General features: G+C 43.3%; 1 protein-coding gene across 1 annotated transcript in view; it reads left to right on the top strand.

The window, feature by feature from the left end:
- Window positions 1-173: 173 nt before the first annotated feature.
- Window positions 174-16867, top strand: part of Pacs1 (phosphofurin acidic cluster sorting protein 1) — a 130063-nt gene continuing 113369 nt past the window's right edge. Inside the window, exon 1 of the mRNA XM_021151452.3 lies at window positions 174-750. Coding sequence (XP_021007111.1) covers window positions 401-750 — 350 coding nt within the window. The 5' untranslated portion in view covers window positions 174-400. The remainder of the gene's footprint in view (window positions 751-16867) is intronic.

Below are 16867 nucleotides of genomic sequence, written 5' to 3' on the forward strand. Positions count from 1 at the left end.
GAGGGGCGCGGAGCCTGCACGCCAGAGGCCTGCTAGGGACTCCAGGGCCGCGCCGCGAGAGCGCGCGGGCTGTAGCCCCTTCCCGGGGGCCGCGGGGCCGAGCGCGAGCCTGGCCCCGCCCCTCGGCGCCGGTCTGGGTGGGGCCGCGGCTCCCCGCCCCTTTCGGACACGCCCACCCAGTGTCTGGGCCTCGCGGGCCGCAACAGGCGGCGGCGGGCGAGCGCGAGGACCGCGCGCAGCGAAAGCCCGCGCGTGCGTGCAGATTCGCTGGTGGCTCGCGCTCCGCCGGGCGTTCTGAGGAGACGCGCTGAGCCGCTGCCGCCGCGGGGGGAAGCCTGAGAGTCGCTCGCGTGCCCTCAGTCTGCGTAAGCCCCGCGCCCCTTCCTCCCCTGGCCAGGCCATGGCGGAACGCGGAGGGGCGGGCGGTGGTCCCGGAGGCTCCGGGGGCGGCAGCAGTCAGCGGGGCTCTGGGGTCGCCCAGTCCCCGCAGCAGCAGCCGCCGCAGCAGCCGCCGCAGCCTCAACAGCCGACGCCCCCCAAGCTGGCCCAGGCCACCTCGTCCTCCTCGTCCACCTCGGCTGCGGCCGCCTCCTCCTCGTCCTCCTCCACCTCCACCTCCATGGCCGTCGCGGTGGCCTCGGGCTCTGCGCCTCCGGGCGGTCCAGGACCAGGCCGCACCCCCGCCCCAGTGCAGATGAATTTGTATGCTACCTGGGAGGTGGACCGGAGCTCATCCAGCTGCGTGCCCAGGTGAGCAACGGGCGGCTGGGAAAAGGTGTTGGCCTAGGGGACCGCCAGGCTGGCTCTGTGACAGGCCCCGCCTCCCCATCTCTCCGGGGCGAGTGGAGGGGACGTCCTCCACTCCCAGCTCGTCTTGGCTTTGGGGGGGTGGGGGCTGCCTTCGCCTGGGCCTTCCAAGACTGTTGTGTGGGCCTGCCCTCTCCAGCAGTCCCACCTTCCGCCTTGGCTTGGACCACCCTCCTGTCCTCCTGGAGCGAGCAATGGTGGCCTCGGGGACCCAGCCCAGTGGCCTTCCTTGGCTGGGTCTGACCGAATCTGGCCTTCCTTACGGTCAGTAAGTCACTCTTCTTCCTGCCTCACTGGCGCCCGTGGGCTGTACATATGTTAATGTTACACAGATGTGGTAAAGATGGCTTTGATATAATTCTTTCCCAATGTACTTAGCATGTGCCAAATTAAGTTGTCACCTGTTGCAGGTAAAGCTGGTTAACACTTGGGGGTTCAGTACATATATTCATATGTGCTTCATGCCACACACATTCTCTGGGTACTCTGTGCTCTTAGTTTGGGACATCAGTTGAATGTGTTCTTAAATGCAAGTTTTCATTTCCTCCTCCCCTAGATACTGGTCACAGAGTCTCCAGGTTCCTACGAGCTCTGTAAAATGACTGCCCTTGTTCCTAAATTCAATCAATTTTTCTATCCATTGGAACTATCTGAAAACTTGCATCAAAAAAAATATGCTTGTTTCTCTATGGCAAAGCAGTTGTTCTATATAATTCTTTGGGGACAGTGTGTTGGAGTTGACCCTGTGATAAGACAGCCTGCAGGGTTGGTTTTGCCCAGTAAGCACAAAGACGTGCCTGGAGGTGTTCATTTTGTGCTTCTAAACCGAGTTGATTCTCAGGTTCTGTTCTTTCTTACCCTGTGAGTCCAGCAGGGCAGATGGATGTGCCTATAAGCCAGAGATTGGGTGCCCCGTGGGGTTCCACCCTCAACTCAACTCTACTGGTGTTTCTTTCTCTCCCTTTATTTTGAACAGCATCACACCACAACATTGCACCAATATATAGGGCATGAAAAATGATGACACAAGCACATCTTTCTAATGTCATTTATTGAAAAATATAGAGCATTACCCCACCTGTCAAACTCTCCAGGTTCCTTGCTGAACCACATTCTGGCTCCCCCTACACACTTCTGAATTATGCCCCACCCGTTACAGTACTACATATAAGTCTGTAAACAATATAGTTTTTAGTTTTGTGTGTTTTTTATTTTTGTTTGTTTGTTTGTTTGTTTTTGAGACAGGATCTTACTTGCCTTGACAAGCCTGGAACTCACAGAGATCTGCCTGCCTCCTGCCTTCCCAGTGCTGGTATTAAAGGTGTGCACCACTACTCTTGGCTTCAATGTTTTTTTGGAGCTTGTAGAAATGTTCTTATATTGTATGTAGCCTGTCACTTTTTTTTTTTTTTAAAGATTTATTTATTTATTATATGTAAGTACACTGTAGCTGTCTTCAGACACTCCAGAAGAGGGCGCCAGGTCTTGTTGCGGATGGTTGTGAGCCACCATGTGGTTGCTGGGATTTGAACTCTGGACCTTTGGAGGAGCAGTCGGGTGCTCTTACCCACTGAGCCATCTCACCAGCCCAGCCTGTCACTTTTAACTCAGGCTTATGCAAATCATCAGTGTTGTCTAGTAGCTCTAGCTTTTAGTATTTTCTCTAATGGATAGTATTTGGTTATATGAACTTATATTTGACTCTGATAAATATTTGGGTTGTTCCCTGTTAACATGGGCAGTTTTGTGTGTTTGTGTGTGTATGTATGTATATATGTATGTATTTGCTCAGGATTTGTGCTCCTGGGCAGAAGTTTCCTTAGAGTATGTTTGAAGTATATATAAAGTATGTGTGTGTGTATATATATATATATATATATATATATATATATATATATTTATATGTATATACATATGCATATATGTACATACACACATAAGTATATACGAAGCATATATGAAGTATATATAAAGGAGTGGAGTTGATACTTGGAAAGTGTGGATTTGAAGCTTCAAGAGATGATACTAGACTGCCATTTCTGCCCTCCACGTTTCACCCCTTTGTGCACAGTATTCCCTGCACTGATTTATAGTGTCCTCTTTGCCCTCCTTTGAGGACATCAGGAACCACAGTAATTTACTTTGGCCAGAGCCCTAGCATGACACCAAACTCAAATTAGAGTTCACTGCGGAATGGCATACCTTTTGGTCCTGAGCAGGCCTCTTTTTATTTTTATGTGGGCCTGTCCATTGTTGAAGTATGGTATTCTCCTCTTCCTTGCATAAAAGTCCTGTGCTCCACCCTGCATGGGTCTGCTGTTAATAAAACATGTTCTACTTTGGATCGTGGCCTTGTCTAGCTTGTTAGATTGAAAAAGCGTGCATTGATGGGCAGAAGCTGTCATAAAGGGGAACAAATAGAATCACCACTGAGTTTTGATTTGACCATAAGAACTCTTGGTTACTAAAAAGTCTGCAATAATAAGTTACTAGCTCCAGAAACAGGGTAGGCAGTCCATATGTAGATGTGTATGGATATGAACAGGGTAGGCAGTCCATATGTAGATGTGTATGGATGTGAACAGGGTAGGCAGTCCATATGTAGATGTGTATGGATATGAACAGGGTAGGCAGTCTATATGTAGATGTGTATGGATATGAACAGGGTAGGCAGTCTATATGTAGATGTGTATGGATATGAACAGGGTAGGCAGTCTATATGTAGATGTGTATGGATATGAACAGGGTAGGCAGTCCATATGTAGATGTGTATGGATATGAACAGGGTAGGCAGTCCATATGTAGATGTGTATGGATATGAACAGGGTAGGCAGTCCATATGTAGATGTGTATGGATATGAACAGGGTAGGCAGTCCATATGTAGATGTGTATGGATATGAACAGGGTAGGCATTCCATATGTAGATGTGTATGGATATGAACAGGGTAGGCATTCCATATGTAGATGTGTATGGATATGAACAGGGTAGGCAGTCCATATGTAGATGTGTATGGATATGAACAGGGTAGGCAGTCCATATGTAGATGTGTATGGATATGAACAGGGTAGGCAGTCTATATGTAGATGTGTATGGATATGAACAGGGTAGGCAGTCCATATGTAGATGTGTATGGATATGAACAGGGTAGGCAGTCCATATGTAGATGTGTATGGATATGAACAGGGTAGGCAGTCCATATGTAGATGTGTATGGATATGAACAGGGTAGGCAGTCCATATGTAGATGTGTATGGATATGAACAGGGTAGGCAGTCCATATGTAGATGTGTATGGATATGAACAGGGTAGGCAGTCCATATGTAGATGTGTATGGATATGAACAGGGTAGGCATTCCATATGTAGATGTGTATGGATATGAACAGGGTAGGCAGTCCATATGTAGATGTGTATGGATATGAACAGGGTAGGCAGTCCATATGTAGATGTGTATGGATATGAACAGGGTAGGCATTCCATATGTAGATGTGTATGGATATGAACAGGGTAGGCAGTCCATATGTAGATGTGTATGGATATGAACAGGGTAGGCATTCCATATGTAGATGTGTATGGATATGAACAGGGTAGGCAGTCCATATGTAGATGTGTATGGATATGAACAGGGTAGGCAGTCCATATGTAGATGTGTATGGATATGAACAGGGTAGGCATTCCATATGTAGATGTGTATGGATATGAACAGGGTAGGCATTCCATATGTAGATGTGTATGGATATGAACAGGGTAGGCAGTCCATATGTAGATGTGTATGGATATGAACAGGGTAGGCAGTCCATATGTAGATGTGTATGGATATGAACAGGGTAGGCAGTCCATATGTAGATGTGTATGGATATGAACAGGGTAGGCATTCCATATGTAGATGTGTATGGATATGAACAGGGTAGGCATTCCATATGTAGATGTGTATGGATATGAACAGGGTAGGCAGTCTCTATGTAGATGTGTATGGATATGAACAGGGTAGGCATTCCATATGTAGATGTGTATGGATATGAACAGGGTAGGCAGTCCATATGTAGATGTGTATGGATATGAACAGGGTAGGCATTCCATATGTAGATGTGTATGGATATGAACAGGGTAGGCAGTCCATATGTAGATGTGTATGGATATGAACAGGGTAGGCAGTCCATATGTAGATGTGTATGGATATGAACAGGGTAGGCAGTCCATATGTAGATGTGTATGGATATGAACAGGGTAGGCAGTCCATATGTAGATGTGTATGGATATGAACAGGGTAGGCAGTCCATATGTAGATGTGTATGGATATGAACAGGGTAGGCAGTCCATATGTAGATGTGTATGGATATGAACAGGGTAGGCAGTCCATATGTAGATGTGTATGGATATGAACAGGGTAGGCAGTCCATATGTAGATGTGTATGGATATGAACAGGGTAGGCATTCCATATGTAGATGTGTATGGATATGAACAGGGTAGGCAGTCCATATGTAGATGTGTATGGATATGAACAGGGTAGGCATTCCATATGTAGATGTGTATGGATATGAACAGGGTAGGCAGTCCATATGTAGATGTGTATGGATATGAACAGGGTAGGCATTCCATATGTAGATGTGTATGGATATGAACAGGGTAGGCATTCCATATGTAGATGTGTATGGATATGAACAGGGTAGGCATTCCATATGTAGATGTGTATGGATATGAACAGGGTAGGCAGTCCATATGTAGATGTGTATGGATATGAACAGGGTAGGCAGTCCATATGTAGATGTGTATGGATATGAACAGGGTAGGCATTCCATATGTAGATGTGTATGGATATGAACAGGGTAGGCAGTCCATATGTAGATGTGTATGGATATGAACAGGGTAGGCATTCCATATGTAGATGTGTATGGATATGAACAGGGTAGGCAGTCCATATGTAGATGTGTATGGATATGAACAGGGTAGGCAGTCCATATGTAGATGTGTATGGATATGAACAGGGTAGGAAGTCCATATGTAGATGTGTATGGATATGAACAGGGTAGGCATTCCATATGTAGATGTGTATGGATATGAACAGGGTAGGCAGTCCATATGTAGATGTGTATGGATATGAACAGGGTAGGCATTCCATATGTAGATGTGTATGGATATGAACAGGGTAGGCATTCCATATGTAGATGTGTATGGATGTCTTGTTTACTGACCAGTCCTGGCCTGTCTTCTGCCCTTCTATGACTTTGCTTTTAGCCCTCATCCTTGTGCCTCCCAGCACCTTGGGAAACACTTGTGCTTCTTGGAGCATGCTGCTGTGTCTTTAGAAGGAAAACACCTGTTCTGTGGGCAGAAAAGGACATGCTATTGGCCCTTCTAAATAGGAAGTCATTTGGTTAATTTGTTGTCTCCTTGTACTTGTCCATGTTATTTAAAATATACTGCCAACATGAAGCTCTATGTAGAACTGGAACTAACCTTCTCTCATGTAATCCAGTGAGACACAAACCTGTGAGCTAGGCAACGAGGAAGTATAAATCTGATGGTGAATCTAGGACAGATGTGCATGAGAACACTGTGGGAGCTTGGCATAACGGCATATGCTTAGAGTTTGAGGCAGAACATTGATGACTCAAGGACAGCCAGAGTTCATAGTTTTAGGCCAGCCAGGGAGAGATAGCAAGACTTAGTTGAGAACAAAGAGAAAAATCCAAAAGCAATCAGCACTGTAAGAGTGGGTGTCACCTAATATGGAAAAGAGGGGGTGCAACGGAGCAGTAGGAAGGTCATGCTGCTATCTTTGATGCTTTAGAAAATTTTATTTGCTTTTGAAAAAAATCTTTGTGGACATTTAAATAAAGGTGAGCATTCTAGATGCTTTTAGGAGGTACCTGTCTGTTGGTTTTTTTTTTTTTTTTTTTTTTTTTTTTTTTTTTTTTTTGGTTTTTTCGAGACAGGGTTTCTCTGTGTAGCCCTGGCTGTCCTGGCACTCACTTTGTAGACCAGGCTGGCCTCGAACTCAGAAATCCGCCTGCCTCTGCCTCCTGAGTGCTGGGATTAAAGGCGTGCGCCACCACGCCCGGCTCCTGTCTGTTGGTTTTTAATTTCTGCTAAATTCTCAAAATTGATAGTATTATTTTTAAAACTTTCAATAGCATACTTACAGTTGGCTTTAAAATGGCTTAATTGTTCTTTGCATTGATGCTTCTTTTTATCAGCATTAAAAGAGAAAACAGCATATTAGCATATGTCCATGACTCAAGCAGTGTAGAAAGAGACTCTGTAAAGGGAAAGGCCCTGATCCCACCCCTGTTCTCACTTCTCAGAAATTACCACCGTGAAATATGGTTATCTTTAAGACTTTATTAGGATAAAATAAAGGGCTGGGGCTGTAGCTCACTTGGTAGAGTGCTTACCTAGCGTGCACAAGGCCCTCAGTTCAGGGCCAGCACCATGTAAGACTGGGTGTGGCAGGCCATACTGGTAATCCCAGCATTTACATAGGGAAGACAGGAGTTCAAAGTTATCCTTAGTTATAGAGGAAGTCTGAGGCCTCTCTGGGATACATGAGGCCACTAAAACAACAAAAATCAAGCAAAACTGTTAGAACATGAATAGTCAGCTCAGCTGTTGCTCCCTTAGGAAACTCATAGCTGTAAGAGTTGGAGTCCTCCCCTCCCTAACTGAATTGTTCTCTACTGTGGCTCCATAAGGCAAGGAGAGGCCTGCAGTGAGGTGAGGCCTGCAGTGAGGTGGTCGGGGTGGGGGAGAGGAAAGGGGAAGAGACTACGCTGCTCAGTTAAACGAAGGGTTGTAGAGTCTCATTACCTATATTTTCCTCAGTCGTTGTAAGGTGAGATTTCCCCTTCGTATTTTCTCTTTTGAATCGCTAAAGTTAGGACAGGCAGAAAATTATTAAATTGTATAAACATACAAAATTTTCTCAGCTGTATAAAATTGATTAGGAATTGATATATGCCTTACTGTATAACATATAAATTGTATCAAATTGGGACTTGGTTTCAAAGCACACTTGAATGTCCTTATCTTTTCATGTAGGGAAGGAGTGCAGTAACTGTCAGTCACAATTTCTTCCTAAATTACATTAAGCATACAGAAAAGGGTTACTAAAGTTAACCCTTATCAGACAAAAGTGTTATAGCCAAAGGAGGTGGCCAAGCTGCACTGGCATGGCTAGCTTGCAGGAGAAATGTTATCTGCATGAAAGCACTTGTGAAGGAAGGGACGCTACTCTTACCACAAAAGCACACACAAGCTGGAACCTCAGGATGATCACTGTATGCTAAGACAGACTCTTATGCCTTAGACTTTCCAGCAAGTGGTTACAAATACTTTTACTTACCATCCATCTAAGATGTACATTAAATAAATACAAAAAAGGCCTATAAAGCCACAGGAACAAGTACTTCTTAAATGATAGATGTAAGTAAATACAATTGATCAAATAAGAGAGAGCTTGTGAAATGTCTGTTATCTCCCTAGCATTGGAAGTACTAAAAGCATTGTTTGTGCCCTAGGAGATTTGAATTTCACATTGTGAGTGTTGTAATAGGATATCCTTCCTATCAGGGTAATATCATTCCTGTAGAAGCTCAGATTCCTTAAGTCAGAAAGAGAATGACTTTCACTGAGTACGTTTCACATGTATTGATTTACAGATAGTTGGAACACCGTAGTTATGTGATTTCTTTTCTTTTCACTTCTTTTCTTTTCTTTCCTCTTCTCTTCTAAGACAGAATTTCTCTTTGTAGCTCTGGCTATCTTGGAACTTGATCTCTAGACCAGGCTGGTTTCAAACTCAAAGATCTGCCTGCTTCTGCCTACCCAGTGCTGGGATTGAAGGCGTGTGCCACCACCTTCCAGCTACATGGTTTCTTTCAAAACTAGTTTTCTAGTTTCTTGGCCAAACCACTGAGTACTCTTGCTTTCTGCTCTTGTAGGAAGGAAATGCAAGTCAGAGACTGTTTGTGCTGTCTTGTGTCCTTTGACTCCTTCCCCTGGGGAGACTAACTGGTCCTGCTTTGGCCTGGACTTGAAACTGTTAAAGTAGACTGTCCTGGCCTAACTTGCCTCTGACTTCATTCTGGAAGTACTTGGGCAATCTAGGAAAACTGGGAATGACTTGCCAGCATAGAGTTTGCAGTGCTCATGAGAAAAGTCAGAGTTGAAGCTGGCTTGAGAACTTTTACAGAGAGGGCCTTGAACAAGGTGGTTCCAGGTTGATAAGCCCTCCCAGGATCCCTCCTTTAGGCTTAGAACCACTAGCACTGCAGGAAGGTTTTAGAGAACCCAGATGTATATGTGTTGATAACTACTATAGAGTGGTTCCTTTACATAGAAACTTAGAGACAATTGCTTAGAAAGCTGACTAGAAAATTAAGAGTGCCAGGCAGTGGTGGCGCATGCCTTTAATCCCAGCGCTCAGGAGGCAGAGGCAGGCAGATTTCTGAGTTCGAGGCTAGCCTGGTCTACAGAGTGAGTTCTGGGACATCCAGGACTACACAGAGAAACCCTGTCTCGAAAAAAAACCAACCCTCCCCCCCACCAAAAAAAAGAGAAAGAAAATTAGAAAGGACTGTAGTCTCAGGCAAGGGTCCCCACCAAGGCAGCCCTTTATGTGTCCTTTTTGTCCTTGGGAAGTGCAAATAACTAATGATATACATTGCTGCTTAGATTGAGAACCTCCAGAAAAAAATTCTTTTCAATTTAAAAAATTCATTTTGGCAGAGTGTGGTTACTGTGTTGTGTATGTGGAGATCAGAGAACTTTGTGGACATGAATTTTGTAGACTTGATGCTCATCTTCCACCTTCACATGTAGGAAGCAAACTCAGGTTGCTAGGCTGGTTCAGTAAGCCTCTCATCAGCCATTTCTTTTCTTTTTAAAACAGGGTATCATGTAGCCCAGGTTGGCTGTAGGCTTGCTACATTGAACTCCTGATTTTCCTGGTTCTATCTCCACAGTGCTGGAATCCAGACATAAACCACCACACCCAGCAAGAGTGTAGTTGCTGAAAGTATCTCAGTTGTCTGGCATGGTGGCACATCAGAGGCAGGAGGATCAGAGTTCTAGGCTAGTCTTTGCTATACATTGTGAGTTCAAAGTCAGCCTCAGCTACTGAAATTGTTTTAAAAAATAACCAGCACTGGAGAGTTGCTTACCAATTAAGAGCATTTGTTGCCATTGTCGAGTCCAAGTGGCTACTCTTAAGTCTTTAACTTCTGTCTCCCCCATCCCACCCCCAATCTGATGACCTCTTTTGACCTCCATGGGCACCATGCACACATGTGGTGGGTACACATGTATACACACAGGTAAAGCATTCATCACATAAAATAAAATAGATAAATCTAAAGATAAAAAGTTAGAAAAAAAGATTTGTTTAAAAAAAAATCAAAGGGCTAGAGAAATGGCAAGGTACCAAGCTTTGCTCTTAGCATTCCCATCAGACAGGTTTTAAGCATCTGTAGTCCATCTCTGGGGATCTGAACTTCCACTCGTGTGCATGTACCTGCATGCAGATCTACACACCTATGTAGTGACAATTTTGGAAATATAAGAATGTGTTTCCAGCTGGGCAGTGGTGGCGCATGCCTTTAATCCCAGCAGTTGGGAGGCAGAGGCAGGCAGATTTCTGAGTTCGAGGCCAGCCTGGTCTACAGAGTGAGTTCCAAGGGCATCCAGGGCCACACAGAGAAATCCTGTCTCGAAAAACAAAAAAACCAACCAACCAAACAAAAAAAGAATGTGTTTCCATTTTAATCCCAAGTATAGGATATGGAGCTGCTTCAGGTTGACCACAGTCTGTGGTCTGTGATTCGCCTTGTGCTCTGACAGGTGCATGATTTTGTTAGCTGCAGATACTTTCTATGATTATAAGATGCATGGAATTCTGGGGATTTTTTAGCAGGTATATAAATTCTAGGGCCCCAATAGATAAGGTAGGTTGTTGGTTGGTTGTTGTTGGTTGTTGTTGGTAGTTGCAGTTTGTTAAGTAGTCATGTGCAAAGAGGACATCAGATATCCTGGCAGCAAAGATCAAACTTGCTGCATGAAATTGTTGCTCCCTAATCAGCAGGAAGGAAGTAGTGTAATGCTGACATCACCCCTTTCAGACCCCTGGCTTTATTCAAGGATCTCTTTCTATTCTTTTTTTCGCTTCTATTGTTGTTGTTGCTTTGTTTTTGAGAATAGGATCTTGTTAGGAAGCTCTGATTAACCTTGAATTTCATTGCCCAGGCTGTCCTGGAACTTGTGATCCCCCTGTTTTAGTCTTTGGAGTGCTGTGATTTCAGGTGTCCATCACTCCACCTGGCATGATATCAGTTCCATTTCAACTCACTCTAGACACATATGCCTAATGGCTTCCATTCTAGACAGAAGATCTAGAATCTTTTAGTGACTAAGAAAGACCTTCTAGATAACATAAGTTTAGTGGGAAAAAGTTGTCTAAATATTTCTAGTGTTAATATTTATGGCTTGTTAAGAAAATATTTTTCAGCCAGGCAGTGGTGGTGCACGCCTTTAACCCCAACACTTGGGAGGCAGAGGCGGGCAGATTTCTGAGTTCGAGGCCAGCCTGGTCTACAGAGTGAGTTCCAGGACAACCAGAGGTATACAGAGAAACCCTGTCTCAAAAAAAAACAAAAAAAAAAATTTTTTTTTCAGGTGGGCATGGTGGCACAGTCTTTTAATCCCAGCCCTTGTGGGGCAGAAGCAGGCAGATCCTAGTGATTTCAAGTCAGCCTGGTCTTCCTAGAAGTGCCAGAGTTCTAGAATAGCCAGGGCTACATAGTGAGACTTTGTCTAAAAAACCAAAACAAAACAAAATTTGGAAAATATTTTGCAAATTATACATTTTCATTCATTAATATTTACTAGGAATTCAATTAGGCAACAAAAACCAAAATTCAAAGTAATCTGACTTTAAAAATGTGGAAATTTTCCAAGTGTGATGGTGCCTTTTAATTCAAGCACTCAGGCCAGAGATGAGTTCTAGGCCAGCCTGGTCCACAGATTGAGTTCCAGAACAGCTAGGGCTACATAGAGAGAACCTATCTCAAAACAAACAAATAAAAAGTTTATCTAAACAAATACATTTCTCAAAATAAGACCTCCAAATGGCCAACAAATGTAAGAAAAAAGCGCTCAATATTCTAATCATCAGATCAAAATCACAATGAAATGTCCTTTTACCTTAGTCGGAATGAATGTTATAGCAACAGAAAGACAAGAACATAGTAAAGGCTGAGCAGGATGTGTAAGCGTGTGTGCCATAGCCTAAGCGTGACTAAGAAGAGACCTTACAGGATCTGGTTTCTCCCTCCTATCACGCTAGTCCTGTGGGTTGAATTTAGGTCATGCTGCAAGCACCTTTACCTGCTAAGCCATCTTGAGGGCCTTGCCTACTCATTTTTGGTAGCAAAAATGGCAAATGGAGAATATTGTAGTGTTGGACCATTACCTTCTCTGCAATACTTGTTAAAGCATACATGATAAGTTTGTGTTGATAGTGGAAGATTGATTTAGGTAATATTTATATATATACATCCACATACACACATTAAAAAAAGATTTTAACGTTTTATGTGTATGAGTGTTTTGCCTGAATGTGTGTATGGGTACAAATGTGTGTCTGTCACTCATGGAGGCCAATAGAGGGCCTTAGATTCCCTGGAACTAGAGTTACTGATGATTGTGAACCACCTAACTGCAAAACCTAGATTTTGTGGAAGAACAACTAGTGCTCTTAACCACTGAGCAATCTCTCCAGACCCTATGCAGATTCTTTTAAATGTTGACGATATGCCAGAGGGTAAAATATTTGAGTTTGCCAAGTTTTTGGAACTTTGACTATCATACTTCCTTTGTTTTTGGTTTTTCGAGACAGGGTTTCTCTGTGTAGCCCTGGCTGTCCTGGATCTCACTCTGTAGACCAGTCTGGCCTCGAACTCAGAAATCCGTCTGCCTCTGCCTCCCGAGTGCTGGGATTAAAGGTGTGTGCTACCACCGCCTGGCTTTTTTTTTTTTTTTTTTTTTAAATAAGGATCCTCATCTTGACTAAAACTGGTTTTCATTTATCTTTTTGGTGCTTGAAGTACTTTTAGTTCTGTAAAGCAAACTATATCAGATATAGCCACAGGTGGTTTGGCCCAAAAACATTTTTTAGGCCATGCATATATTAGGAATTACTTTGTGTGGTTGTTAGCAACCTGCTACAGTTTTGGGAGACAGGGAGACATGATCTTTAAATTTTGTTTCCTTCTATACCACCTCATAGACTGTTGCTCCTCTCTGTGACCTTTGTCTCTTAGGACTTTAGTGTGTGCACCCTATGCCCTAGATGACATTTGAGGTGAGGTTGACATGCTAAGCATCTTTAAGGAACTTACATAAGTTATTTTTCTGAGGAAGTCCTGTGTTTTTCATTTCAGTTATGCACAACAGTGCTTTTCTTGAGTTTCCCTTTGTCAGTCTTTTCATAGGTGAGATTCTCATTCTCTCTCTCTCTTAAAGACAGGGACTTAAATCATGTATCCCTGACTGATTTATAGCTGGCTATGTAGACCAGAGTGATGTCAAACTCACAGAGTTCTGCCTATCTCTGCCTCTCATACCACCATAGCTGCCTAATATTAATTCTTTATTGTAGTATTGTTAAATATTGTTTAGAACACACAAAAGACTTAGAACCTTAGTCATCCTTTACTTAATTTGACGTCACTTGCCTAATCTTTCTCCTGTCCCACTCTGTGTGTTTAGTGTGTGTATGTGTGCTATCCGACGTGCATATAGATATGGAAGCCAGAGGTCCATGCTTTTCTTCTATGGCTATTGCTCTGTGTCACCCTTATTTCTCTCTCTCTCTTTCTTTCTTTCTTTTCCTTTTTTGTGGATATGTGTATGGTGTATGGTGTATATTCATGTATGAGTGTGCTGAGGACAGAGGAAGGTATTTCTTGAGTTTCCTTTTGTCTCTTCTCTATCACTCTGCCTTTGTTTCTTTGAGGAAGGCTCTCTCACTGAACCTGTGGCTCACTGTTTTCTTTTTTGTTTGTTTGCTTGATTGATTTTGTTTTGTTTTGGCTGGACTGAAATCCAGCAAGCCCCAGCAATCATCCTATCTTTGACTTCTTCAGTGCATAGGACCATAACAGCTTTTATGTTTGTGCTGGTGGACCTCATTGTACAGTGAATGCTCTTAACCACTAAGAAGCTAGCCCTTTTACAAGTTCTTACTGAATTTGGAACTTGAGTTTCACATAGACTGGCTGGACAGTGAGTCCCAACAACTGGCTGTCTGTCCTCCCAGCACAGAATTGCTTACAGACATGCATCACTGCTCTTGACTTTTACATAGGTGCAGGGGATATGAAGTGTGGTCCTTCTGCCAGTATAGGAAACACTGAATCCACTGAGCTATCTTCCCAGCTCACTCGCTCGCTCCCTCCCTCTCTGCCTCCCTCCCTCCTCCCTCCCTCCCTTCCTTTTTTTTAAAATTACATATATTCATTGTGTGTGTAATGTCTGTCTGTTTGTCTGTTGGTCGGTCGGTCAGTTGATCTGTCTGTAGTGTGCCAAGTTGTGCTTATGGAGTTTAGACGATAACTTGAAGGAGTCTCCTTCCACCATGTGGGGAGCTAGGGATGCAACTTAGATTGCCAGGCTTGTCAGCAGGCACCGTTATCCACTGAGCTACCTGTGTCCCTCTGTTTCCTTTTCCTTTTAAAAAAAATGTCCTAGAACTGTAATAAGACTTTCTGATTTACAGTTGTTCTGAGGTCCTTAAGAATTAGATTTGCTCACTAACATGTGCAGTGCATTCAAATGATTAGTGGAGTCAAAATAAAAAGAGCACACACACACACACACACACACACACACACAAAAAAATAGCACTGAACCACTTCTTTCTTTTCTGTCTCTTTCATGACACTTTTCAAATACATTGCACATAATGTAGTTTGTTCCTAAGCCACTCCTCTGTCACTCTAGTCTACGCATAGCCGTAGGTTTATTTATTTAGTGGCAATTCAGAGTGCGTTTTGTTTTTATTATATATCTCCCTCCCTCCCTCCCTCCCAGAGTCTCACACATACTCAAGATTATGTTTTAAAAGTGGATAACTGGTAGGCATACATCTTTAATCCTAGCACTTGTGAGGAAGACTCAGGGGGCTCCCTCAGACTGTCTACAGCAGCTGACTATCATTTGCCTCATGCTCTAGCAGAAGCATGTTTTTGTCATCTGCAGATAGTTTCTGTGACTTGGTGTTATTTGTAATTCTGGGAACTTTTCAGAGTGGGGTCGGTGGCTGTTGGTCATTCAGGGGGATTGGTTGCAGTTTTATTAGTAGTTGTGCTCAAAGAAGAAACGAAGAACAAGAAATTAGATTCAGCCGGGCGTGATGGCGCATGCCTTTAAGCCCAGCACTCGGGAGGCAGAGGCAGGAGGATCTCTGAGTTTGAGGCCAGCCTGGTCTACAAAGTGAGTTCCAGGACAGCCAGGGCTACAGAGAAACCCTGTCTTAAAAAACCAAAAAAAAAAAAAAGAAAAAGAAAAGAAAGAAAGAAATTAGATTCAAAGACTTCTATCTGTCTCTCCTCTATCCTTTTTTCACTCCTATATAGGGGGTAAAATGGGGTGAGGCATAAAGGGTAGGAAAAGAAGAACCCACAAAGTAGCAAAGACCAGCTACAGAAGGTGCTGGTGGATCTCCCTGAGTTCAAGGCCAGCCTGGTCTAGATAGGGAGGTCCAGGATAGCCAGAGCTGTATAATAGATCTTGTCTCAAATAAATTACTTAATTAATTTTTTAAAAAGAACATCTGATCATGTCACCGTATGCCACAAACCACTGGGCTATAGAATGAGACCTTAAAACAGTGACAAAACAAAACCCTTTTCCATGACTTAGGAAACACCTCCTGATAATGTATGTGGCTGACCCTTTCCTGACAGACATCATCTGCCATCCTCCTTATAGACTTGGGTGTACTAATCCTCAGGGATTGTGTACTTGCGGTTCCTTTTGGCTGAAGTGCTCATATTGGAACATCTGGCTTTTGGGGATTTGCCAGGTTTTATGTTACTTTTCCTGTGGAGATGTGAATACCTTTTACCCTCGAGAGGCATCACTGACAGATCGCAGAGTGCATTCTCAGTCCAACTTGGTGAATGATTGGGATTATTTGGCTTCTGTAGAGGAGCATGGATGATTCTCTCAGCAACATCACCAAAAAGGTCCATCTCTGCATGGGTGGTGGACAACTCACTGGCAGTCTCTATTGAGTCTTCCACCTTCAAAGGGTGCCTTCATCTGCCCATTCCGTCTGCCCAGTCCATCGTCCATCCTGAAGCTCCTGAAGCTTCTTCATGATGTCCTAGTCTTTGGATTGTTCTTATTCACACATTTAGTTACTGTCTGGGTAGTCAATAATACATTGTCAAGCTGATGACTGATTTTCTTATAGTGCCTGTTTATCTTAAATATTAATGAATGGATATCCCTTATACACAGTTCACTCCTCTAACGAGTATTTACCTCGCACCAGGTGCAAATGCATAGTTGCTTAGGAAAGGGTAGCAAAGATGCTGACAAAGTTACTTCTCTACTGGCGTGGACATTCCAGTGCAAGGAGACAAACAATAAACCATCAAATAATTTGATCTGTTAATAATGGTCGGACAGTGAGTGTTGTCACTGTCTGGGTGGTCATTGGGAAGGTTGGGGACTGGCTGCTCCTGATGGACAGGCTAGTCAGGAATGCTTCTGGTGAGTTGTGTGCAGTGGATCTTAGTACCTGAGATTGCACGCCTCAGAGGAAGTCAGGACTCTTTGAGAAGGTGTTTTGTTTTTGTTTTATGAGACAAAACATTTCCTTCCTTTTTTTCTTTTCTCTTCTTTCTTTTCGTTTTCTTTCTTTCTTTCTTTTTTTTTTTTTTTTGCTTACTATGCATCAAAATTTTTATTAACATTTTAAACAGAGGTTCAGTTATTACTGAAACTTGTAATTTCTAAACTTAAATAGGGGCAAGTGGTTATAGTGCAGAATAATGCC

Source organism: Mus caroli, unplaced genomic scaffold, assembly GCF_978045245.1.
Source record: "Mus caroli unplaced genomic scaffold, Mus_caroli_1 scaffold_20, whole genome shotgun sequence".
NCBI lineage: Eukaryota > Metazoa > Chordata > Mammalia > Rodentia > Muridae > Mus > Mus caroli.